The sequence below is a fragment of the Jaculus jaculus genome, chromosome 6, assembly GCF_020740685.1.
Source record: "Jaculus jaculus isolate mJacJac1 chromosome 6, mJacJac1.mat.Y.cur, whole genome shotgun sequence".
Lineage (NCBI taxonomy): Eukaryota > Metazoa > Chordata > Mammalia > Rodentia > Dipodidae > Jaculus > Jaculus jaculus.
Window position 1 is genome coordinate 92701390 of NC_059107.1, and position 26756 is coordinate 92728145.

Here is a 26756-nt window from a genome sequence, read left to right on the forward strand (position 1 = left end):
GTGTGTGTGTGTGTACACGTGTGCATGTGCCACCAGAGGAAGCAGCGGCAAGAGGCTGAAGCATCGATCCGAAGGAGACAGCGCGGGGAGGGGGACGCTGGGGGCAGACACCCTCCTTCCTGCGCGCGCGCGCACACCACCAACCCCAGGGCCTCGCACGCAGGGAGTCGGCTGGCTCCGGGGCCGGAGCGTGGCGGCGCTGCCGAGAGCAGCGGAGAGGAGGAGGGGGCGAGCCAGCGGGGGGGAGCCCTCGGTTCGGCTTCCCGGGCCGGGGGGCCCCCGCGCGCACCGCGGCCCGGAGACACCCTCGCAGACACTCGTAGGCGCGCACGCGCACCCTCTCCCCTCCTCCTCCTCCTCCCCCTCCCCTCCTGCCACCACCCGGCCGGACGATGGATCCCTGCAGATCCCGGGGCTGAGAGCACCGCGCACCGCGCCGAGCGAGCCCGGGCCGGACGGAGCCGAGCCGAGCGAGCGAGCGAGCGCGCGCGGGCGGCGGCGGCCCGACGCATCTGAGCCGAGCCCGGCCCGGCGGGCCGCTCCCTGCAGGGCTCTGCGCGCGGCGTGCCGCGGCGGCCGCCGGCTCCGGCTCCGGGCCATGAGCCCCTCCGCCGCTCGGGCTTGAGCCCGCGATCGGCCCAGCGCCCCAGGACCTGCGGCGGCTTCCAGCTTCCCGAAGCCCCCTCAGGTGGGTCTCCGATCCCCCTGTCTTTGGCCGTGGGGCTCCCCAGCGAGCCCCTAAGCCGGGACTCTCCGCTCCAGCTGTCCCCAGCTGCTGGGGAGGCTCGGTGGTTGGGGAGTGGGGCGGGGGCCGAGCCGGGGAGCTGACTGCGACGCGAAGCTGGACTGAAGGTGGGGGGTGCGTTGGGGCGGGGATAACTGGCTGTCATAGGGAGCCGCGCCCCCCCATATATCCCACCTCAGGCACCCCGCCACCTCCCACCAACACACCACACACACACACACACACACACACACACACACACACACACACACACAGCGTGTGCCTGTATGAGAATTGGAGACACCGCAGGTGAGGACTCGGGCTGGGGCGGGGGTTTCCCCTATATTTACTCACTCTGGGGATTTTCTGGCCCAGGTTTGGTTCCTGGGGAAAGACCCCAGTCCTGGGGATACCCTTGATCAAGAGAGGAGCTCCAGACCCCCTGGTTCAGCCCATCTGAGGCAGTTTTATCTCCAGGTTGGGGTAGACATTGTCCCAGAGTGACCCTACATCTCCAGGGAACTCCTGTGCCTGCCTGTGGGTGCAACAGGACTTCCCTCCCTCGCTCTAGTGACAGTATCTGGGGTCCCCCCTGGCGCTGGAAGCTTCCCTGGCGGAGAGAGTATTCTCGTGGTCTGAGCTGACACCTTGTGCCTCTGTATTTAGAGGAACCCAGTGTTGGATGCATCCCTCAGTCAGCCACCTCTGAGCTTGCACACCACGGAAGTCGCCTTCCCTACCATAGGCAGTGACCTCTGGAGATAAGGACTCTGAGTAAATATACCCGGAGGGGTCCTATATGTGCTCTTACTCCAAAGACAATGACAGGTTCTCGTCTCTCCCTTCCTCCCCTCAGGATTCCCTTGGCAAGAATGGAACTGAAGGCCGAGGAGGAGGAGGTGGGTGGCGTCCAGCCGGTGAGCATCCAGGCCTTCGCCAGTAGCTCCACGCTGCACGGCCTTGCCCACATCTTCTCCTATGAGCGGCTCTCCCTGAAGCGGGCACTGTGGGCCCTGTGCTTCCTGGGCTCGCTGGCTGTGCTGCTGTGTGTGTGCACCGAACGTGTGCAGTACTACTTCTGCTACCATCATGTCACCAAGCTCGACGAGGTGGCCGCCTCCCAGCTCACCTTCCCCGCCGTCACGCTGTGCAACCTCAACGAGTTTCGCTTCAGCCAAGTCTCCAAGAATGACCTGTATCACGCCGGGGAGCTGCTGGCTCTGCTCAACAACAGGTCGGCCGCTCCCACCCACTCCTCCCACCATGTGGAATGCCAGCCTCCTTTGCCCACCAAAAGCCTCTCGCCACCCCCTAAAACCTGCCACTCACTGCAGAGGAGTCAGGGAATTGCTGAGCTGAGCGCTCAGTTAAAGGACGCCCAATCTGATTCTAGCATAGTCGAAAACAGCTCGGTCCCTACCCAGTGTGAGCTGTGAGACATCAGCACTCTCCGGAGTAAGCTTTGCCTTCCTCCTTCTACCATACCCCCGTCTCCTCACTTGGGGGACGGGAAAGATTACCTTTAAAGGGTATAGACTGTCCCGTAAAAGCCATAACTCATGTCTTACTCATGTTTCCTCTCGCCCATGTGCTGAGATCCCCACCCCTGGGCAGCCACTACAGATCTTTCTGTCTTCTCATACCCCGTGCGGCAGGTCCTCTGGACATGTCCAGTTGTCCTTCCTTGCCTAGCAGTGCCAAGATCTGATCCCCAGGGCTGGATGCTGCCCCAACCCCAAGTAGGGTATGCACCCTAGTGGTCACGCTGATCCGTGTGCCACTCGCCCCTGGGCTCCAGGTATGAGATACCGGACACACAGATGGCCGATGAAAAGCAGCTGGAGATATTGCAGGACAAGGCCAACTTCCGCAGCTTCAAGCCCAAGCCCTTCAACATGCGTGAGTTCTATGACCGAGCGGGACATGACATTCGTGACATGCTGCTTTCCTGTCACTTCCGCGGGGAGGTCTGCAGTGCTGAAGACTTCAAGGTGGTGAGTGGGTCCCCTGTGTGGGGTGCGGAGCAGCCTGGCCCCTGGAGGAGGAGGAGGAGGTTGGAGCAGGTCAGGCCTCATCTCTCGTGCTGGCTGCTCTAGGAGAGGTCGAGGGTCGGTCTTGAGTTTTGCTTCTAGCTGGAAGGGACTTTGCTTAGCACACGGCACATGTACACTGCAAGAAGCCCTAAGGCTGGGCTAGAGACCTTACCTTGAAAAAAAAAAAAAGAAAGAGAGAAAGAAAAGAAAAAAGACCTGAGCCTCAGCCTTGCATTTATGACAGCAGAGAAGAGAACCTATAATATGCATCACACACATATATAACCACCTGTGCACATACTCACGTGCATGTACATGACCTGGTATGATCCCCAACCCCACCAATATTACCTCTGGGCCTCAGGGGTCAGAGTTTGGGGTCATGGTGTGTTAGTTTTGTGCTTGTTGCTCAAAATCGAGTCTGGTAACTGTCATCTGGCAGGTTGGAAGAAATAAATAACTCTGTCATCCCACTTCCCTAACCTGAATCAGAATCTACGTTCTGTTAAGATCCCTGGGTGATGTGACTGCACATGCTTGAGAAGCAACACAGTGTCAGAAGTAAGAGACACTTCCTTTTAAAAAGCCAGACAGGCTGGGTGTGGTGGCGCATGCCTTTAGTCCCGACACTTTAGGAGGCAGCGGTAGGAGGATCACTGTGAGTTGTGAGTTTGAGGCCAGGCTGAGACTATGTAGTGAGTTCCAGGTCAGCCTGGGCTACAGTGAGATCCTACCTTGGAAAATGGGGGGAAAAAAAGACAGGTCATTCTCTCTTTGCCACCACACACCCACCCACACACTCCTTGCCAACAAGAGTTCTAGAGAGAGGATCATGGCTGAACTGGAGGTTCCCTTTGCTTCTGAAAATGCAGATTCCACCCTCACTGCATCCTAAAGACATGGTCGCCTCAGGCCAGCAGTGCATTTTGATAATTGAAGTGCTCCTGGGCAAATCATCCAGATTTTTCAGAGTTAAAAATCACACAGCTGTATGTGGTGATGCCCGCCTATAATCCCAAGCACTTAGAGGCTAAGGCAGAGTGTGAGTTTGAGACCATAGCTAGGCAGAGCCTGCTTAACTAAAAAAAAGTTATTGAGGGCGATGGCACATGCCTGCAATCCCAGCATTCAGGGAGTTGAGGTGGGAGGATCTTTAATTCAAGACTAGCCTGGGTTCCACAAAAGCTGGAAAGAGACCAAAGGACCCGATCGCCCAATGGGAGGAAGATGCTTACAACTCCTGAAGATGCTTGCTAGACTCAGCCCCTTTGATCAATAACTATATTATCATTATTTTAATGTATATTTTACGTTTTTATTTATTTGAGAGAGAGAGAGAGAGATCAGGTCAGGGAGAGAGAAAATGGACACACCAGAGCCACCAGTCACTGCAAATGCTCTCCAGAAACATTCACCACCTTGTGTATCTGGCTTACATGGGTCCTAGGGAATCAAAACTGAATCCTTAGGTTTCACAGGCAAGCACCTTAACTGCTAAGCCATTTCTCCAGCCCTTGTCTTTATTTTACAAGTGCACAGACTGAGACACAAAGAAATAGAATAATTTGCCCCAGCTCACTGGCTGGTTAGTGACAGATTGGGGCTTGTTAAGTCCCAACGCAGTGTTCTCTTTTCATTACAATTGACCCTGAAGCTCCTGTGTCCACTTCCGCCTCTGACACTGTTCTTTCAACACCCAGTCTCCCCAGGACTCCAAGGTTTCCTGCTCCTCCCAATTCTCCGTTCTCTTTTCTCCACTGCTATTTTCTCCTCAACTTGCTTGCTTCCTCCTAGCATCCAGCAGCATGAATTGCATTTGTTTGTGTGGAAAGGTTAGAGCCCTGGTCATGCTTAGTGTTTCCTGTTGGGGCTACACAAGACTTTGCAATCTCTTTACGCTGTGCCCTACAGACCAGTTTCATGGACCTTTGTCAATCCAACTGGACAAAGGTTACATGACCACACTCCTTGCTGAGCCAAGCTACTAGGGAGCTTAGTCTGGATGCAAGAATCACGTTTCTCTTTTTCTTCTTTGTGTGAAGAAAGTCTTCAATTCCCCAGAGCTTCAGACTAGAGAGTTCCCAAGCTCACAAACCATGTTCCCAAGTGAGTTAGAATTGTAGGGAAGGTAGAGGGACCCAAGAGGGAAGAGAAGAAATCTGTTAATGAAGGGGGTTTGTAACATTGGGTGCAGAAGGGAAGTGTACAACGTGGGGAGGTGCTAAGGTGAAAGATCGGGTACAGTAAGTCTATGGAAAATTCAGCTTGGCCTCCATTTGTCCATTGTGTCCAGAAAGACTGCAAGTGGTGATGCTAAGAGATATTTGGCTCACAGTAGTAGAGATGATGAAATGCAATGGTTCGTATTGTTTGTGGAGATGTGATTGGTTTGCAGAGTTCTGAAGCAATCTGAGTTCTTGCTCCGAGAATAAAAATACTGCTTAGCACCCTACAGGCCCAACTCTGTCACTTCTTGGTACTGAGGTGTCAGGGAAGATCAGGGGTGGTGTTTTTTGCTTGTTGGTTGTTTTCAACCCATGTCAAAGATCTGACCCTGAATCTGACTGGACCAAGCCAGCAGGCTGACCTCACTGCGAGCCTTTCTCCATATCAAGCATTTGGCATCTTCTGCCAGTAAGGGGTGCTCATGTACAGATGGAAGTGTGGGTCCCTGCGTGATCCCTCCTTGGTGGAGAAGGGTCTGGCAGGCTTTCTCTCCTCTCTAACCCTAAGGGGGTTAAGGGGCTCACATATTCATTGCTTGATGCTCCTCTGTCTCTTCTCAACTTGATCTCATAATTAGCATCTATCTTTCTGCCTTGTCATTCTCTGCTTTGCCCAGAGGTGTGTTGGGGAAGTGACTCCAGATCCCAGGCAAAAGTGACACTGACAGAAACTGTCTGTCTGTAGGGTAAGGGCTTAGAGGATACAACTGTGGCATCTTCCGCAGTCTCAAGAGCAGGGGGTCTTTGTTTGTTTGGAGATATAGACAGCATAGTCATGCCAGAGCCTTCAGCCACTGCAAGTGAACTCCAAATGCACGCACCACCTTGTGCATCTGGCTTACGTAGGTACTGGGGAATTGAACTGGGGTCCTTTAGCTCTTTACAGGCAAACGCCTTAACCGCTAAGCCATCTTCTCTAGCCCCTGCTTGTTTGTTTTTGAGAAAGGATTTTATTCTGTAGCCTAGGCCAGCCTCAAACTCACCAACTTTCTACCTCGGGTTCCCAAGTGCTGGCATTCATGTGTGTGCCATCACCCATCAGGACCAGAGGGTCTTAATTCAGGACTCAAGCCCTTGCTCAGAGTTCACAAAACACCATGTGCATAGGCATATGTGGACTGCTCTGTGGGTTTTCCAAGACAACCCTCATGTAAGAGGACAGTACAGGGAGGCATAGAACAGGACTACTCCAATTCCCAAAGACCCCCATCTCCCAGGATAAGGATCTCATCTCCAACCCCAGATGTGCTTCTGAATCCAACTAAACTACAGGGAATGGACTGGCTGTCCAAGTGTTGGACCAGAGGTGTGGCTGAGTTAGCAAGGGAGGGCAGCGGGAGGTGGGGAACCTGAGCTAAATCAGGGAAAAATTGGTTTGGAAATCCTTTAGGACTAAGGAGGCAGAACTCAGTTGGGGGATATCCCTGGGCAATCCAGTTGGTAGACATCAGTAGCTCCCTCCTAAGCCACCAAAAGATCAAAGAAGGCCAAAGACAAGGCCCCCTCTTTCCTGGCCATCTTCCTTCTTTCCTTCCAGTGGGGGTGCTTGGTTACCAGAGCAACAAAGTCTGAGGCTCCTCTCTCCTTCCCCACCTTAAGGGCAGTCAGGGCAAGGGGCTCCATGGAGGGGGCTAGGGAGCAGCTGCCTGCTGGTGTCTGGGCGGGGGCTGGGAGTGAGCACATTCGCAGCTGGTGCCAGCCTCCAGCTGCACCTTATCTGTCCCTGGCAGTGGGAGCAGTGATGTGGCTGGAATGCTGAGCAGCACCAAGGGGATGGGGCTGGCAGATGGTTACCCAATCTGCCCTATGCCACCCCCTCCAGCTGGGACCCAGAGCCTTTGCCTGGGGGAGAAAGAAGCAGGAATTCATGTCTGGACCCCGAAGAGAAAGAAGAGGAGGGGGGACAGTGGGAATGCTGGGGCTGGGGGAGTGATGAGAGAGAGGAGTCACTCAAGAAGCGGTGGATTTGGGGGTCAAGGATCTGTGGAGGTCCTACAGGATTCCCTCAGAATCCTGAAGTGGGGATAGGATAACCCAGTGGAGAGGTGGAGGAAGAGGGTGGGCACAAAAATGCCCCCAAGGTTGTGGAGGGAGGAACTGGAATTGTCCAGAACACGGAGGTAAGGAAGATGTGAACCTGACAAGAGGTGAACCTAGGAGCCATAATGGGTCATCTAAAGCAATCAGAGGGCTGGGGATGTTACTGATCAATAGAGCTCTTTTACTCTGGTATGTATGAAGCACTATGTTCAATCCCTAGTACCTCCAAAAAAGTAAAATGACAAAGAAAATGAGAGAGAGAGAGAAAGAAAGAAAAGAAAAAAGAACAAAGCAATCAGAGCCCAGGGATAGCTGCCGCTTCACTAACACCCCTCACTGGCCACTCCACCCCCCATAGGAAGCTCAGAAAAAGCTTCTCGGGAGAATCTGATCTTATTAACCTCGGCCTGTTCCCTCCAGATAGGCAGGGCTGTCCGGGGAAGGAGGTGAAGGTTTCGCTGCACCAGATCTTGGCTGCACAGGGAGGAAGGAGGGTCCTGATGGACTCCTCCCTGGGGGGAGTGGCAGGTTTTGAGGGGGGTGTAGGAGAGGGGATGCCATGCTATGATGCACAGTTTGCAGAGGCTCAAGTGGAGGAAGGGTGCCACCCACACAAAGAATTCAGAGGTGCCACATCTCTCTGCCCTGCCCGGGGAAGAGCCTCGCGGGGAGCAGCGGAGTGGGGAGAGGAGCGCAGCCGCGGGCTGCAGGAGATCAAGGGCCCTGGGACAGGGCGGCTTCCTTCCGCTTTCTCTCTCCTTCTCAGGCGCAATCCACCTTTGGATAACTTCGCTTTCTCTCTCACTCCTCCCCATTCTCCCAGACTGCTATCAGCTAAGAGGCTACTCTAAGCTAATTGATCTCCCTGCTCTTGCCTAAAGTAATAGGGAATTGATGTAAGTAACTAAGTGCCTCTGGGGGCAGAGTAGGAATAGAGGGCTGAGGAGAAGGAGCGTTTCCTGGATGCCAAGCCAATGCCCAGACAGCAGCCTAGGGACGGCACACGGAACCTCAGTGTGTGCAGGAGACAGAGGGGAGGCCACTAGAGAGATCTGGAACATTCTATTATGAGCACAAGTCACTTCTGAGTGTGCTTCCACTTTGTAGAAGGCAGTGTTTATTCTGGGGAAGGGGGAGGCGGTGAGGGAGACGGAAGATTAGGAACTGGGATTGAGGGAATGGAAGACGGTTCGTGATTCGCTTCCCTCTCAGACAGAGCCATTGCCATGTGCCAGGTCTTGTGCTGGGGCTGAAGTGTGGTGGTGAAAGGGTTTGAAAACCAGGCTCAACCCCTGCCCTCAAGTGACTGAGCCACCACAGTCAGGTAGACTCCTCCCACTTACCCAACTCAGCTGCTCCCAAAATTCCAACAATACAGAATGTGGCTGAGCTGATGCGTCAAACAGTGGTCTCCGGCCAGGGCCCTTTAGGAAAAGGGCCTAAGGCCCAAGCTTTCCCTCACTTGTTCTTCGTCTGAATTGCTGTTCCAGAAGCGATTACCCGCTGTCTGAGAACAGCTAGTCAGGACCCTTGCGTGGACAATCCCACAGGCAGACTAGAGAGGGCAACAGCAAGCGCAGGAAGTGGTGCCCAGCTGGGTTAGAGGACTGGGCTGCGCTTCAGGGCAGGGTTTCCCCCGACTCCAGTTCTCAGTTTCTAGGAGAAGGGGCTTACTGGGGGGTGTTAAAGCGTTCTTTGTCGAGGGGCAGCCCCCTCCTTCAGCTTCTGGGAGGAACAGCCTCTGGTATCCTGGCCAAGGCCATACCTGCGTATACTGGCTGTGTTATGCTGACTTACCCCAATGAGTGTACACTGTACATAGGCCGTCTTCCTTGTGGGATACTTTTCAGTGTGAAACGGCTACATTTCTTTAAGAAACGCTAAGAACAGGGCTGGAGAGATGGCTTAGCCACTAAGGCTAATTATTTGACAGACAGAGATAAAGAGAGAGAGAGAGAGAATGTGCACTCCAGGGCATCCAACCACTGCAAACAAACTCCAGATGCATGTGCCACCTTGTGCATCTGGCTTACCTAGGTACTGGGGAATCGAACCTGGGTCCTTAGGTTTCACAGGTAAGCGCCTTAACCACTAAGCAATCTTTCCAGCCCTGAATAAAAGATATATTTAAAGTTTAGGGCTGGATAGATGCTCAGCAGTTAAGGCACTTGCCTGCAAAGCCTAATTTCTGGAGTTCAAGTCCCCAGTACCCACATAAACCCAGATGCACTAAGCAGCACATGCATCTGGAGTTCATTTGCAGTGGCAAGAAGCCCTGGTGCACCCATACTCTCTCTGCCTACCTCTCCCTCTCAAATAAATAAATAAACAAATTTTTTAAAGTTAAAAAAAAGAAAGAAATTGGGAGGAAGAGGTAGAAGGATCGCTGCAAGTTTGAGGCCACCCTGAGACTAAATAGTGAATTCCAGGTCAGCCTGGGCTAGAGGGAGATCCTACGTTGAAAAAAACAAAACAAACAAAAAATTGTAAGAACAGAGACTACTGGCTGGAGAGGTAACTATGATGGTATGAATGCCTAGCCTTCACAAGTCCCTAGGCTAGATTGGATTGGAGAGAGCACTCCAAGACTACTCCAGAAAGAAAGGAAGGGCAAGCTGCAGTCTTTCTGTTGTTGTTGTTTTTTGTTTTATTTTGAGGTAGGGTCTCACTCTAGCCCAAGCTGACCTGGAATTCACTGTGTAGTCTCAGGGTGGCCTTGAAGTCACAGCGATTCTCCTTACCTCTGCCTCCCGAGGGCTGGGATTAAAGGCGTGCATGTGCCACCACACCTGGCCAATCTTTTGAGGTCTTAACCTGGTGGGTTCTTAGAAAGAAACCCCTTTCTTACTCCTGTCATTTGCAAGCTGTTAGTGTGGCTGACAGTCTTGGAATCTGGGAGGCTGGGCATTGCTGATAGTATTGTGTGACCCTAGCTGATATGTCGCATCACTGTGCCAAGCTAAAATCATCCCTAGGGAGACACTGCTGCAGTGGCCTTGGCCATGGACAGTAGCCAGCTCAGACTTCTCCCAACATACTCATTGCACGTGTGCTCCTGGGGAGCAAGGACTCCTGTGCATGCACCCCCAGGTACATGGGCACTTCCCTCTCCATGCCTGGGGCAGAATGGAGATGTAGACTCAGGTGTAAAGTGGATGTGCATGGGCACATGTGGTTCTGTATTTGCTCTGGGAGGGAGGTTATTTGTTTATTTTTTTCAAGGTAGTGTTTCTCTCTAGCCCAGGCCGACCTGGAATTCATTCCATAGTCCCAGGTGATCCTCCTACCTCTGCCTTCCGAGTCAAGTGCTGGGATTAAAGGTGTACACCATGACACCCTGCCATGGAGGGGGGAGCTTTTGTGTGGACTAACCATAAGAGACATGCAGAGCACACACCAGCAAAATGAATCATCTGTTTCAGTCTTGCTTTGAGATTTATAAATTCCCTTTACTTTGGTTCATGTGAGCCTCATAATTGAGGAAGGTAGAAAGAGGGTTAATATCGTCATCAGAAATGTGGGGAAACTGAGGCTTGTGGACTTTATGTGACTTACCTGAAATCACACAATCTGTAAATGACAGAGTGGGAGCCCTGATTTCAGAGTCCAGACCATTAACTGTTACATCATGAAAACTTGTGGGCTCTGATTTCAGATCATCATGAGTTCAAGGCCACCTGAGACTACATAGTGAATTCCAGGTCAGCCTGGACTAGTGTGAGACACTGAGTCCAGGTTGGCTCGAGGAACAGAAATGTGTGTAGTGGATGAGCTTGCTCTGGAATCCCCAGCTACAAATGCTCCATGGAGAAGAACAGTGAGGCAGAAAGAGAAAGAAATGGTATAGAGGAGACCCTAGGAATCCTGCTCTCAACTGAGTATGCCTAGTCTTTGAATGCCACTTGACCTTTTTTTTTTTTTTTTTGAGGTAGGGTCTCACTCTAGCCCAGGCTGACCTGGAATTCACTATGTAGTCTCAGGGTAGCCTTGAGCTCATGGTGATTCTCCTACTTCTGCCTCCTGAGTGCTAGGATTAAAGGCGTGCGCCACCACATCTGGCAGCCCATTGTTTGGACTTTTTAGTATTTTATTTATAATTGATTTGAGAGAGAGAATGGGTATACCAGGACCTCTAGCCACTGCAAATGAACTCCAGACGAATGCACCACTTTGTATATCTGGCTTACATTGGTACTGGGCAATCGAACATGGGTTCTTAGGCTTTACAGTGCTTTAACCACTAAGCAATCTCTCCAACCCCCACTGACTTCTTTTTTTTCTGAAGTAGGGTCTCACTCTAGCCCAGGTTGACCTGGAATTCACTATGTAGTCTCGGGGTGGCCTTGAACTCATGGCGCTCATCCTACCTCTGCCTCCCGAGTACTGTGATTAAAGGCATGCGCCACCATGCCTGGCTCTCCCATCAACTTTAATTAATTAATTAATTAATTAGTTAATTAATTAATTTGAGAGAGAGAGAGAAAAAGAAGCAGAGAAAGAGAGAAAGAATGGGCGCACCAGGGCCTTCAATCACTGCAAACGAACTCCAGATGCATGTGCCACCTTGTGCATCTGGCTTATGTGGGTCCTGGGATATCGAACCAAGGTCCTTTGGCTTTGCAGGCAAATGCCTTAACCGCTAAACCCTCTCTCCAGCCCCCTCCCCCATTTATTTTTTTTTTAATATTTATTTATATGAGAGAGAGAGAGAGAGAATGGGCACACCAGGGCCTCCAGCCAACAAACTCCAGACATGTGCGCCCCCTTGTGCATCCGGCTTATGTGGGTCCTGCGGAATCGAGCCTTGAACCGGGGTCCTTAGGCTTCACAGGCAAGTGCTTAACCGCTCAGCCATCTCTCCAGTCTCCCCCCTCCATTGACTTTTAAGTATACCATCTGGCCAGGCCCAAACCTTGGATGAACCCATCCTGGCTTTCTCCAGGGTGGAACTAGAGCAGACACACTCTACCACAGGCAGTCACCCACCACAGCTGTGAGGCATCGCATGGCATTCATGCTCACATGCTTAAATGGGCCTCCCATGCTGCCTGGCCACTCCACTGCGTTGTACTGGTCAGCTTACTCCCCACGGTGACTACTGCAAACTTGTCCATTTTGCCTTTCCTGGCTCTTTTCACCCTCTGCAAATGACCTTGCCTCCTACTTCAATGAGAAAATAGAGCTTCAGACAATATCTCATCTCCCTCCAGGTTCCAACATAAGGAAGGGAACATCATCTTATCTAAGATAAAGAAGCCTCAACATCCTTTTTCTGTCTGATCTCCTTTTCCCTTTTCTAAGAACTTTATCCTACTGATGCCACCTCTTCCTCCTTTACAGCCTGTCTCAAGTGCAGCTGTGCCATTGACATTGAAACATATTCAGTATGCTCCCACTTAAAATAAATACCTGCTGGGCTGGTGGGGCATGCCTTTGGTCCCAGCACTCTGGAGGCAGAGGTAGGAGGATCGCCATGAGTTCAAGGCCACCCTGAGACTACATAGTGAATTCCAGGTCAGCCTGGACTAGAGTGAGACCCTACCTCGAAAAAAACAAAAAAAGGCCTGAAGAGATGGCTTAGCAGTTAAGCGCTTGCCTGTGAAACCTAAGGACCCCAGTTCGAGGCTCGATTCTCCAGGACCCACATTAGCCAGATGCACAAAGGGGCGCACACGTCTGGAGTTCATTTGCAGTGGCTGGAGGCCCTGGCATGCCCATTCTCTCTCTCTCTCTGCCTCTTTCTCTCTCTACCACTCTCAAATAAATAAATTTTTTAAAATGAACAACAAAAAAAACACTTTTTAAAAAAAGAAAAAATGACTAAAAATAAATTAAAAATGAATATCTAAGCTAGGCACTGTGCCACACATACTTGGGTGGCTGAGGCAGGATGATTACTTTAGCACAGGACTTGGAGACCACTCTGAGCAACACACAGCACCCAAGCTCATTAAATTTATTAATACTTAAAATAACAGCTGCCATGTATTGAGCACTGACTATGTATCAGGCTTTGGACTAACATAAAAATGAAACATAAACTGTGTGTGATGGTGCATGCCTTTAATCCCAGCACTTGGGACTTGGGAGGCAAAGGTAGGAGGACCGCCATAAGTTCAAGGCCACCCTGAGATTACCGAGTGAATTCCAGGTCAGCCTGAACTAGAGTGAAACCCTACCTAGAAAAACCTAAAAAAAGAAAAAAGAAAAAAAAGAAAGAAAGAAAGAAAAAGAAAACAAGAAACAAGCCAGGCATAATGGAGCATATACTTTGGCCCCAGCACTCGGGAGGCTGAAGTAAAAGGATTACTGTGAGTTTGAGGTTAGCCTGGGACTACAGAGTGTGTTCCAGGTCAGCCTGGGCTAGAGAGAGAGAGAGAGAGAGAGAGAGAGTGACCTGCCTCAAAAACAAACAGGCCAGGCATGGTAGTGCACGTCTTTAATCACAGTACTGGAGAGGCAGAGGTAGGAGGATCACTGTGAATTCGAGGCAGCCCTGAGACTACAAAGTGAATTCTAGGTTAGCGCAAGCTAGAGTAAGACTTTACCTCGAAAAACAAACAAACAAAAAATCCTGGGTTGGAGAGATGGCTTAGCTATTAAGGTACTTACCTGTGAAGGCTAAGGACCTGGGTTCAATTCCCCGGTACCCACATAAAGCCAGATGCACAAGGTGGCACATGTGTCTGGAGTTCATTTGCACTGGCTGGAGGCCCTAGCATGCCCATTCTCTGTGTGTGTCTGCCTCTGTCTCTGTCTCTCTCTCTCTCTCTCTGCCTCTAAATATATAAATACATAATAAATATAAAAAATATATAAATAAATAAATATTTTTTTCAAAAGAACAGAACAATAAGAAAACCAAAAGTAACCCTGAGGGGCTAGAGATAAAGCTCAGTGCCTAGCATACGGAAGGCCCTGGGTTTGATCCCCAGCACTGCATTAAATAACAAAGAGAGAATTGCTCTGTCCCTTTCAGAGCCATTCTCCTTCCTGACCACCAAGTCTTGGCTTGCCTCCTGTGTTTAGCCACTCATGCCTGCCTGTCTCTGCCAGTTCATTCTTTTTTACTTTGCCAGCAAGCATTATTTGTCTGTATTCAATGTTAATTTTTTTTTTTTTTTTTTTTTTAGTTTTTTGAGGTAGGATCTCACTCTAGCCCAGGCTGACCTGTAATTCATTCTGTAGTCTCAGGGTGGCCTCGAACTCACGGTGATCCTCCTATCTCTGCCTCCTGAGTGCTGGGATGAAAGGCGTGCGCCACCACACCTGGCTCAAGGTTCAATTTTATTCTTTTCAACTATAAGGGTATAATTTAAAGGCACAGCTTGAAAAATTTTTATGCTGGTATATCCTACAATGTGATGGCTATATATCATAGCGGCATATATTTACATTGACATACAACATTTCTTTCTTTTAAATTTATTTATTTATTTTATTTATTTGAGAGAGAGAGAATGAGCATGCCAGGGACTTCAGCCACTGCAAACAAACTCCAGAAGCATGTGCCACCTTGTGCATCTGGCTTACATGGGTACTGGGAAATTAAGCCTGGGTCCTTTGGCTTTGCAGGTAAGCACCTTAACTGCTAAGCCATCCTTCCAGCCCAACATACAACATTCATAATACCCTAGAAAGTTCCTTCAGCTCAGTATCACCCCACAAGAGCCTTCCACTTTTTGATCAGTAAAGTTTCAGCTCTTCCTAAACTTCTTAGAGTGATGTACAGCCTCTGTCCATTTCTAGTCCATGACTGCCTATGAGACTAACATATTGTTGTATGTAGCCATAGTTGCTTTTTTTTCTTCTGAGATAGAGTCTTACTGTAGCCAAGGCTGACCTGGAAATCAATCTGTAGTTCCAGGCCACCCAAGTGTTGGAACTAAAAGCATGTGCCACCATGCTGGGCCCCATAGTTGCTTCTTTTGAAGCACTGTGTATGTCATTATATTAATATAGCACAATTTATTTACCCATGCTGTATTGCTAGACATTTGGGTTGTCACCAGTTTGGGGCTATTTATGAATAAAGCTACCATGAACATTCTTGTTCATGGGTTTTGGTTGACACATGCGCTCATTTCCTTTGGATATATAACTAGGAGCTGTGGCTAAGTCATAAGGTAGAATTCTATTTAGCTTTAGTGGATACTGCCAAATCAGGCCTCTTTTCTTTTCTTTCTATCTTTTTTTAACTTTAAATTCTATTCTTGGGCAGTTGCATCTCCACTCATGACTTCAATTACCATTTACACACTGACAACTGCCAAATCTGTGTCTCGGGCCAGCTCTCTCCTCCTAGCGTCCGCCCCAATGGCCAATTTTCCACTTAACATCTCTACTTGGATGTCCTTAAGGCTCCTCCAAAGCAGCATGTTCAGAACCAAGCTCATCCTCTCACCCTCTAATGAGTGCGGTCACCCAGTTATCCAGACCAGAAACCAGCCCTCAATGTCTCCCCTCGCCTTCCCTGACTGAAAGGAACAGCAACTTTGCCTCCTCCTCTGACCTGCGCCACCCTGCCACTGGCTCTCCCCAGGACGACTTGGATGGCTCCTGACATGTCTTCCTGAACTTCTAGAAGCTCCTCTGGCCTCCACTCTGTAGCCAGAGCAGAGCAGCCCTTCCTTCCAAGACTCAGCTTGTCTTCTAGTTGTTGTTTTTTCCAAGGTAGGGTCTCACTCTAGCTTAGGCTGACCTGGAATTCAATATGTCGTCTCAGGGTGGCCTCGAACTCACAGTGATCCTCCTGCCTCTGCCTCTGCCTCCCAAGTGCTGGGATTAAAGGGGTGCGCTATCACACCTAACTAGCTTGTTGTTTTTCTTTTTCTTTCTTTCCTTTTCTTTTCTCTCTTTCTTTCTTTTCTTCTTTTTTTGAGACGGATCTTATATAACCTAGGTTAGGCCTTAAATTCACTACGTAGTCAAGGGTAGCCTTGAATACCTGGTTTTCCTGCCTCAGACTCCCAAGTGCTGGGATTAGTGGTATACACCAATACACTCAGCCAAACCCAAGCTGTGATTGCTTGTTAATATACTTGCATGGGAGAGTTGGCCTTTGCTGTTGGGCCAGAACCCTTAGCTTTCAAGACTGTGAGAGACCTGAGTCTTCCTTGTCTTTTTCTTCCCTTTCCAACCACATCTGCCTCCTCTCAGCTATCTCCCTTCAGGACCTTTACACACACTGTTCTAGAGAAATTGAAAGAGAGAGAGAGAGAGAGAGAGAGAGAGAGAGAGAGAGAGAATTGTTCTATTTCTTATACTTTAGATTGCAACTCATATATCACTTCTTCAGGAAACTTTACTGATTCCCCAATGAAGCCCTGGTTGACCTTGAACTAGATGTGCAGTTGGAAATGACCTTGAATCTTATCTTCCTGCTTCTACCTCCCAAATGCTGGAATTATAGGCATGCTCTGCCAAACGTGGTTTCAGTGGTGCTGGGTATCGAACCCAGGGCCTTGTGGCCTTGTGCATGTGAGGCAAGCACTCTACCAACAGAGTTACATCCCCAGCCTAAGAGCCCAGAAGTGAGTGTATTTGTGTGCCCTTAGCCACTTCTCTCTTCAGGGACCTCTGTGTGTGCTTCAGCCTGCGGGCCTGCGGGCACCTCCTTCATTATGGGAAAACTTTGAATTTGTCTATATGAACAAGATAAAGGTGAGGGGGGACTTACAGGAATGAGGATACAAGGGATGGAGGAGGAAGGAAGTGCAAATGTGTGTGTGTGTGTGTGTGTGTGTGTGTGTGTGTGCGCGCGCGCGCGCGCGTGTGTAGAATGTAAGAACTATGTGAGAAGTTCGAAGTGAGTCTTGGTGTGTGTGAGGAAGAGTTATAACTAACTCACTGACTTCCAAAGCCCCTCTGCCTCTTCATGACCTCCTCTCTGATGACATCATCAAGCCAGACTTCCCCTGTCTTAGCCTTCCCCTTTTCTGAGAGACCAAGCTGCATTCCCTTTCTAGAATGTCTGAAAGAGAGATGGTGCCCTCTAGTGATCAACCGATGCATGGGCAGCTACTGTCTCAGCCTCTGCCAGCACCCCACAGGCCAAGGCTGGAATTCTCTGCTTAGGTGCAGCACAGGAGGCCTGATGTCTGGCAGGCAGGAAGATGGCCACAGGGTAGTGGCAGAAGAACAATCTATGAATTCAGATGGGAGAAGACAGAGGCCAACAAATCTCTCTCCTCATCCCTGCTGGCCCTTGATCTTTCTCACTTCCTTCTCCTAGGCATGTGGCCTCTAGATCCTAATTTGCTCAAAGGCCGGGCCTTCAACGAGCTACTGGTCACCACTCACACCCGAAAGGCCTCGAGCAGAGGTCCCTTTAATCCATGTCCTGGGAGGGCACTGTGCCCTGTAGGATCAGGGAAGGCTTCTTGGAAGAAAGAACACGTGAACAGATTCTCAAAAAAGTAGTAAGAAGCTGAGCATGGATGCTTGGGCCTGTGATCCCAGCTGCTTGGAAGATGGTTCGAGTCCAGGGGTGCAGGGCCAGCCTGAGCAGCATGGCAAGACCCCATCTCTTAAAAGAGGTGAGAAAAATGCATAGGAGATGTCTGGATGGAGACCAGGGAAATCCTGGGACTACGGAGGCACCTAGTGTGCATGGAGAGGCTCTTGGTAGGTGGGTGTTGGCTTGGGGCAGTGATGAAAGTGAGGCTGTGGGGTAAATGGCTTTGGCTTTGTAGGCCCGTCTCAGGTAGTGAGTTTTATTGGAGGCACTGGGAGAGTGAAAGAAGGCCTGTAAACAGGAAAATGGGCAGGATCTGCATCATGTGGACTGAAGGCAGAGAGAGGCTGGCAAGAAGCACAGTCCAGTTGGGAGGCTGTTGTTCAGACAGAAGAGTTTGAGGTGATCCTGAGGGCAATGTACTGCTGGAGAGAGGCCAGACCTCAAGGCCCTCCTCTTCTTCTGGGGCCTGTATGTCCCTGGCAATAAAGCTGAGGCCAAAGGTTGCACAGTAGTTTGTTCTTCTAAAGCCTGGCACCTTACCTTTCATCTCAAAACACCCCAAGGTCTCCCTTGCAAAGGAGAAAGGGAGGTGGGGAATATCTCGGGGCTTTATGGTGATTAAGGCATGAGAAGTTCCAGATAGACTTGCCTAGCCCATCACTGCTTTTCTTCTGGCCCTGCTGTGGAAGAGTTAATCTGCTATCCTTCCCTCCCTCCCCTCTTCTGCTCTCTTAGGTCACCTTCTTGGCCCTGGAGACTTGGCTGGTGGCTCAAGTTCCTCAACCAGTGGCCCTGAGTAATTGAGCATTCAGAGGGACCAGGCGCCTGGGGGCAGGGGAATGATATATTAAAGCCCAAGGGAACCTCAGAGACTGATGGGCTAGGATTCTGCAAGGAAGAGGGGCTCCCAATACTCTTACCTGCCCTAGGACCCTCTGTTTCTGAACTGATACCCATTTCTTCCACTTACTAGAGAACCCCCTGAACCCATCCTTTGAGTGTTGGGGGTTGGCAAGCGGCGGAGGGAATAATGGTGATCTGCCAGCAAGCTTTTCAGCTTCATGAGATAGGGTCTCTCTCCGAGTTCCAGGAATTGGTCAGAAACGAGGCTGTGGTCAGGGAGTGATCTCAGCTAATGGAACCTGGGCTGACCCACAAGCCACAAAAGAGGGTGGGGCAAGAGACTGGGACCTAAATGTAATGAGCTTGGGAGATGCTGACCTAAAATAGACCTAGAAAGGGGAGAAAGAGGGCAAGGGCCTAACTGAGGGAACTCGGGGCTCAAGAGAATGAGTACAGTGAAATTGGGGGCTCAAGGGATAACAAATAATTTAGTATCAAAGGAATAATTTGAGGAACTATGGGACCGAGGGTGGATGGAAAGACATGGGGTTAATGAAACATCTGGGGGGGGGGGATTATGGGATGAGAGGAATGAGGTATCCGAGAGAGTAGGGGCTTGGATATCCCACAGCCTGATCTTGACCAGCTGAGAATAAGTGAGGAGGCCTGAACTGGGATGAGAAATCGAACAAATTGGAGTGTGAGAGCATGCATGTGTGTCCTGGGGGAGGGTGAGGACTGTTGCCAGCTGAGGTCATCCTGGCAGTGAGATCAAAGGACTTTGCTGGGGGTCACCTTACCTGGGGGGAGGACCAGCAGCCCCAGCCGTAGGTTTCCTCAGGGTTTCTACTCTACCTAAATCTTCTGCATGCTTCCGAAGCCAGTGTCAGAAGAAGGGCCCCAGCTCCCCTCCTCTCCGTCAGCCTCCTTTCCCACTGCCATCAATTATTTATCAGGACAGACACCGCCCTCCCTGCCAAGGAGAGCAGACTGGTCCTCCTCTCCATGCCCCGCCCCGGCTCTGCCACACTGCCACCGAGGCTCTGGTGAGGAAAGACAGCCAGCTGGGTCGTGGAGACCTGGCTCAAGGACCGGGTGGCTGGCTGTGGCGGATTCTACCCGAGATCACATCTCCATTCCTCCTGGCATCTTCCTCTTGCCTCCTGCCAAGCCCCTGGCGAAGATGCCCATCCAGATCTTCTGCTCGGTGTCGCTCTGCTCTGGAGAGGACGCTCCAGGGTCCTTGGGAGATATTTGGGGTCCCCACCACCACCAGCAGCAGGGGGACTTCTCAGAATCAGAAGAGGAGGAGGAAGAGAAGGAAAAGGAGACATTAAGGAAAGACAACAATGAGACGGATTCTCCTATGGACTTGGTGGCCTTTGCCAATAGCTGTACCCTCCATGGTGCCAGCCATGTCTTTGTGGAAGGGGGTCCGGGGCCAAGGCAGGCCCTATGGGCAGTGGCCTTTGTCATAGCACTGGGTGCCTTCCTGTGCCAGGTAGGGGACCGCGTTGCTTATTACCTCAGCTACCCGCACGTGACTCTGCTAGATGAAGTGGCCACCACAGAGCTGGTCTTCCCAGCGGTCACCTTCTGCAACACCAATGCTATACGGCTATCCCAGCTCAGCTATCCTGACTTGCTCTACCTGGCTCCCATGCTGGGGCTGGACGAAAGTGATGATCCTGGGGTGCCCCTTGCTCCACCTGGGCCAGAGGCTTTTTCCGGGGAGCCCTTTAATCTGCACCGTTTCTACAATCGCTCCTGCCACCGGCTGGAGGACATGCTGCTCTATTGTTCCTACTGTGGGGGGCCCTGTGGCCCTCACAACTTCTCAGTGGTGAGTGAGGACCGTACCTTGCACAGCACCCCAAGAATCTCTGCCTTGGAACTTGGACTGGTAACTGTGCTGCGCCCCCACCTGGGTCAGAGCTCACTTGGGGAGCCCAGGGTCCAGATTCACAATTGTGCTGCTCTTCCTGGTACTATCTTGAAATGTGCCCTTCCTGAAGCCCTGGTGTCTTTTTTTTTTTTTTTCAAATGGAATCTTTTTTTTTTTAATTTTTATTTAATTGAGAGCAACAGACACAGAGAGAAAGACAGATAGAGGGAGAGAGAGAGAGAGAATGGGCGCGCCAGGGCTTCCAGCCTCTGCAAACGAACTCCAGACGCGTGCGCCCCCCTTGTGCATCTGGCTAACGTGGGACCTGGGGAACCGAGCCTCGAACCGGGGTCCTTAGGCTTCACAGGCAAGCGCTTAACCGCTAAGCCATCTCTCCAGCCCGTCCCTGGTGTCTTTATAAGTGTCCTTCAGCCTCACCTTCCCTTACTTAGAGCTCCTCGTGGGTCCAACAAGGCCCCAAGACCTTGCTCTGGCTGGGAGGCCAAGCTCTGATCTGTGGTCAGGAGGCTAGGCCCGGCCAGGTGTTGACTGTCACCCCTGGAGCGGTGGTAGGCAAGAGCCACCTGGTCTCTGGGAGAACAGAAGGGGTCGTAGAGAAGTGGTGGAGGGTGAGGACAGCCCCCATCTCCCTCCACCCCACCACACGGGTGGTCAGCAGACCCCACAGCAGGGGCGGGACTTCCCTGCATTCTGACTTTGTCTCCTTTCCCTTTCCTGTGGAAGCTCATCATCTACCAGATGTGTGTGTGTGTGTGTGTGTGTGTGTGTGTGTGTGTGAGAGAGAGAGAGAGAGAGGGAGGGGTCTGTGGGTTTATGTCTCCTCTAAATCAATCTCCCTTCTCCCACTCTTGAGGACCTTCTTTCTAGAAAGGCACCTTTACTCCATGGTCTTTACTTTTTATTTATTTATTTTTTAGGTAGGGACTCACTCTAGCCCAGGCTGACCTGGACCTCACTTTGTACTCCCAGACTGGCATCAAACTCACAGTGACCCTCCTACCTCTGCCTGTGAGTGTTAGGATTAAAGGCTTGTGTCACCATGCCTGGCTTCCCATGGTCTCTTTAAAAAATTTTTAAAATATTTTTTAATATTTTATTTATTTGAGAGAGAGGAGATGAGGCACATAGAAAGGATGGGTGCACCAAGGCCTCTAGCCACTGCAAACAAACTCGAGATGCATGCACCCCATTGTGCAACTGGTTTATGTGGGTCCTGGAGAATCGAACCAGGGTCCTTTGGCTTCACAGGCAAACTCCTTAACTGCTAAGTCATTTCCTCAGCCCGCCCCCTACCCATGGTCCTTTCACCAAGCAGTGTTGGGACTTCCTTGATGAGGAGCCACCCGCCATCCCACAGCTCAGCTCCCAGTGGGGCCTAACTCTTCCCTCCTCCGCCTGCAAACCGCAGGTGCCTGGCCTTTCCTCCCCACACTCCCAGCCCTCCCTGCCCCGCCATGTAGGAGCACACAGGTAGTCATCCCAGTGATCTGAAATGACTGTAGACATACAGCGACCTGGTCACTGGGCTTCAGGGAAGCTAGGAGGGAGATAAAGGACCATCTGACAAAGGCAGAGGGTAGAGCGGACACTTCTCACCTCGAACCACGAGGTGGCAGCAGCGATCACTGCTCAGCAGCCTCGCTCTTAGGGCCTGGCAAAACTGGGACTCCCAAACTACCTCAGTGGTCTGGACTCCCTCTCATCCCCAGATGGAAGGAAAGATTCTGGGTGTCCAACCTGGAGCCTGTGCCCACAAAATGGGAGAGAGGTGCATGCTTTCTTCCTGGAATCGGAGTGAGGAGACTGTCTTGGAAAGGGGACAGTGGCAAAGAGTTGGATGTTCATTCATAAGAATTAACAGCCCAAAGGTAGGCGTGGTGGCGCAGGCCATTAATCCCAGCACTCGGTTGGCAGAGGTAGGAGGATCGCTGAGAGCTCAAGGCCATCCTGAGACTACATAGTGAATTACAGGTTAGCCTAGGCTACAGTGAGACCCTACCTCGAAAAACAAAACAGAAAACAAACAATCAAAAAAAGAATTAACAGCCCATACAAGGCATCTCTAAAGCAAAGGAATCAGGTCCCCCTACGTGTTACCAGATGTGCCTTCCAGGCCCTTCTGGGTGCTGCATTCACAGCCCATGGGCAGGCAGCATGAGAAACATCTGGGCACAGCCTGCCACAGCCTGCTGGGCAAAACTCCTCTACCTGGAATGATTGGAAGATGGCCTAGCAGCTGGGGCTGGGGACTGTCCCTTCCTTCCTGGGAAGTTTTGCCTCCATAGCAGTTAAGGCTGCCAGGATGAAAGCAGGAGCCCCAGAGTGGTTCATGGGATAGGGTAAGTGGACTTCGGGGAGGGAATGGAGATTTGGAGGGGCCTGGTTGTAAAGACATGGGTGATCTTGGTTCAGCACTCCCTAGAGAAGGCTTGTGACAGCAACAGGGACAGAGCTTCCAAGAGGAAGAGGTTGGTGACCCTAGGGTTTCTTTCTTACTTTCATCTTTGGTTTTTCGAGGTAGGGTCTCTGTCTAGCCTAGCCCAGGCTGACCTGGAACTCACTATGGAGTCTCAGGGTGGCCTCACACTCATGGCAATCCTCCTACCTCTGCCTCCCAAACGCTGGGATTAAAGGCGTGCGCCACCACGCCCAGCTCCAGGATTTCTCTTTTCCTGAGACAGGCTCTCATGCAGCCCAGGCTGTACTTGAACTTGCTGTGCAGCTGAGGAGGACCTTGATCCTCCTGCCTCCACCTCCCAAGTGGTAGAATTACAGGTGTGTGCACCATGCCTGGCTCCCAGGGGGCTTTTTTCCCCAGGGATCCCTCCCCCCCACACACACTGTGTGGCTCTGTTCCAGTCTGAAACATTCTTGTCCCCCTCCCCTTCCCCAGGTTGTGTCCGTACTGACCTTGTGATTCACTTTTAGGACATTTTTACCAGCCAGTGGTAGCAAAAGGATACCTTGGGCTGGCAAGATGGCTTAGCAGTTAAGGTGAGTGCCTGCGAAGGCTGAGGACCCAGGTTTGATTCCCCAGTACACACATAAGCCCGATGCAGAAGGTGGGCGTCTGGAGTTTGCAGTGGCTTGAGGTCCTGGCATGCCCATTCTCTCTCTCTCCTTCTCTCAAATAAATAATTAAAAAATTAAAAAATATTTTTAAAATACATTTTATTTATTTATTTGAGAGAGAAAAAGAGGCAGAGAGAGAGAGAGAGAGAGAATGGGCACACCAGGGCCTATAGCCACTGCAAACGAACTCCAGATGCATGTGCCACCTTGTGCATCTGGCTTATGTGGGTCCTGGAGAATCAAGCCGGTATCCTTTGGCTTTGCAGGCAAATGTCTTAACTGCTAAGCCATCTCTCCAGCCCCAAAAATAAAATATTTTTTAAAAAGCATACCCAGCCGGGCGTGATGGCACACGCCTTTAATCCCAGCTCTCAGGAGGCAGAGGTAAGAGGATCACGGTGAGTTTGAGGCCACCCTGAGACTCCACAGTGAATTCCAGGTCAGCCTGGGCTAGAGTGAGACCCTACCTCGAAAAACCAAAAAAAAAAGCATACCCAATCCATTTGAGGGGAAAGGACCAGGGAGAATTGATTCGCCCTTCCCCCAGCTGTGCAGTGAGGACTGTGATAAGAGCTGAGCTGGGGTATGGAGTGGGAGAAGACTGGGAGGCAGCCAGGGCCAAGGTTTCTTCTGAGACCCTCAGAGCTCTCTTACGGGATCAGTGCTCATTCCCGAGTAATGGGAGACTAGGTGCTGTGCTTGAGTGGGCTTGGTCCCTGGCATGGCATCTGAGACTACTCTCAGGTCCTAGTGATATTGGAAAAATGATGGGCATGATGGATGGAAGAAAAAACAAACCTTACCTCTGAGGGGCTCGGGCTTGGGGGAAGGTTTTGGGGAGAGCAGGCTAGAAAGTGCCACTGGTGAAATTCAGAAGAGATCTGTTTCAGAAGCCCTCAAAGACCTGGCAGTGATAGTATCACGGTGATGGAGGTGTACATGTTAGGGTCCTGGAAAGAAAAAGATTGCCACTTAGTAGTTTGGTTGAAACGACTTTAACAGCGCGAGTATTTCCAGAGCTGTGGGCACGATTAATGAAGCCAATGAGGGGAGCTGAGGCAGCCATCAATAGTGGGAAATTGTGACCAGTGCCACACTGAAGGAGCAGGAAGGGGGGCCTCCGGGCACTGCTGGTGGTCATCATGGAGGGTCTACGCCACTGCCAGAGTTACAGAGGGGCAAGCAGTGGGGAAGAATCAGATCCTACTTTCTCCTCCTACTTCTGGTCCCTTTCTTGGGGTGCTCACTGATCGAGCCCAACCAGAAACCCATCTAGGTGACCAAGGAGCTTGGGGCCCATAGACACAATGCTCAGCTTTGCACACACAGAACAGAGCAAAGAAAGCAAGCCAGACGTGGTGGCTCATGCGAGTTATCAAAGAACTTGGGAGGCAGAGGCAGTGGATCATCATGAGTTCAAGGCCGACCTGGTGTACATAGTGAATTCAGGACAGCCTGGGCTACAGAGTGAGATCCTGACTCAAGAAAAAAGAAAACAAAGAATGGTGGGAAAGGGAAAGAACGGCGGAGAAGGTAGCAAATGGCCAATGAGCTGCATAGAAGGAACCACTCCTGACGGGTGTTGGGATTCCAGCAGCTGAGGGTGGGGAGTGGGAGCAGCCTTTGGTGGGCAAGGGGTGCTGGCTGGCATGACACTCATGCTCCTCGCTCTTCCCCCTGCCAGGTATTCACACGCTATGGGAAGTGTTACACATTTAACTCAGGCCAGGACGGGCGGCCGCGGCTGAAGACCATGAAGGGCGGGACTGGCAACGGGCTGGAGATCATGTTGGACATCCAGCAGGACGAGTACCTTCCTGTGTGGGGAGAGACCGGTAGGCCAGCCACGTGGGGGCCCCTTTTCCGTGGGTCTTGGCCCCAGCCTCCACTAGGGTTCCACTGTGTGGCCTGAGGCAGGGCTTGGCTCTTCCTCCCACCCAGGATTTGCTACATCTCTTTCTGCCTCTGCCTGACTTTCCCGCTCTCATTTCTCTGGCTCCTCGTGCCTGGCTCGGTTATTCTCCAAGGGAACCAACCACCCTCTTCCATCAGTAGCTGCCACTCACTCTATAAATAACTCCTTCTCTTCTTGGGCTGCCTGGCTGTGTGGTCCCAAGGGGGAGGAGGGTTAGGGCAGGGGGAGGGAGGGAGGAGGGAAAGGAGAAAGGGATGAGAAATGAAGAGTAGCTAAGACAATAATACTCGAGGACAAAGAATCTGAAAGACAAAGATGCAATAGCAGACACCACGTAAGGAAAAGAAGTGTGTACTAAGTGGGGCGTGGTGGTGCACCCTTTAATTCCAGCACTTGGGAGGCAGAGGTAGGAGGATTGCCATGAGTTCAAGGCCACACCCTGAGATGACAGAATGAATTCCAGGTCAGCCTGGGCTACAGTGACACCTTACCTCAAAAAAAAAAAGGGGGGGGCTGGAGAGATGGCTTAGTGGTTAAGCGCTTGCCTGTGAAACCTAAGGACCCCGGTTCCAGGCTTGGTTCCCCAGGACCCATGTTAGCCAGATGCACAAGGGGGCACACGTGTCTGGTGTTCATTTGCAGTGGCTGGGAGCCCTGGCAAGCCCATTCTCTCTCTCTCCCTCTATCTGTCTTTCTCTCTGTGTCTGTCACTCTCAAGTAAATAAGTAAATAATGAACAAAAAAAGTTAAAAAAAAAAAAAGTGGAGCTGGAGGAATGGCTTAGCGGTTAAGGCATTTGCCTGCAAAGCCAAAGGACCCAGGTTCAATTCCCCAGGACCCATGTTAGCCAGCTACACAAAGGGGGCACACGTGTCTGGAGTTCATTTGCAGTGGCTGGAGGCCCTGGCACACCCATTCATATCCCCCCCCTCCCTGTCCCTCTCTTTCTCTGTATAAATAAAAGATTTTTTAAAAGTGTGTAGGATACTGAGGTCATTAGAAACAGCTGACACTTCTAGAAAGAGGCTGAGGGATAGGCTGGGACCCCAGAAATATCCTCCCCACCAAATCCCAATGGAGGCTGTGCTTATTCTCAGGGGAGGTAGAATGCCTGGGAATCTGAAGATGATTAGGGACTCCGAAGTGCCCCCAACCCACATAACCTCGTTCCCACAGATGAGACGTCCTTCGAAGCGGGCATCAAAGTACAGATCCACAGTCAGGATGAACCTCCCTTCATCGACCAGCTGGGCTTTGGGGTGGCCCCCGGCTTTCAGACCTTTGTGTCCTGCCAGGAGCAGCGGGTGAGAGGGCTGGGCAAGGCTGCTCCTGGGGTGGGGTGTTGGTGTCAAGTCAAGATGGAGCTGTGGGTGACCAAGAATGGGAGGAACAGATGAGCCAAGGGCATTGATGATCTTGGGCTAGTCTGAATCACGAATGATCTAAGGCATGGGAATATTCTGCACACTCTGAGACCTTCAGGGGGCGAGGGGCAGGAGTCCAGAGTTCTGCATCTTGTCAGAGAAGTACATCCAGGTG

The 26756-nt window shown here is 51.2% G+C and overlaps 1 protein-coding gene across 3 annotated transcripts in view; it reads left to right on the plus strand.

The window, feature by feature from the left end:
- The first annotated feature begins 574 nt into the window (after positions 1–574).
- Asic1 (acid sensing ion channel subunit 1) overlaps positions 575–26756 on the plus strand; it is a 32328-nt gene continuing 6146 nt past the window's right edge. For 2 of the 3 annotated variants that reach the window (XM_045153709.1, XM_045153710.1), the window contains exons 1-5: positions 575–688; positions 1581–1958; positions 2523–2718; positions 24987–25137; positions 26394–26521. In XM_045153709.1, the coding sequence (XP_045009644.1) occupies positions 1597–1958; positions 2523–2718; positions 24987–25137; positions 26394–26521 (837 nt within the window). In that variant the 5' untranslated portion in view covers positions 575–688; positions 1581–1596. Of the gene's footprint in view, positions 689–1580; positions 1959–2522; positions 2719–19492; positions 20168–24986; positions 25138–26393; positions 26522–26756 lie in introns of those variants that run through there. The other variant, XM_045153708.1, reaches the window with a different exon arrangement.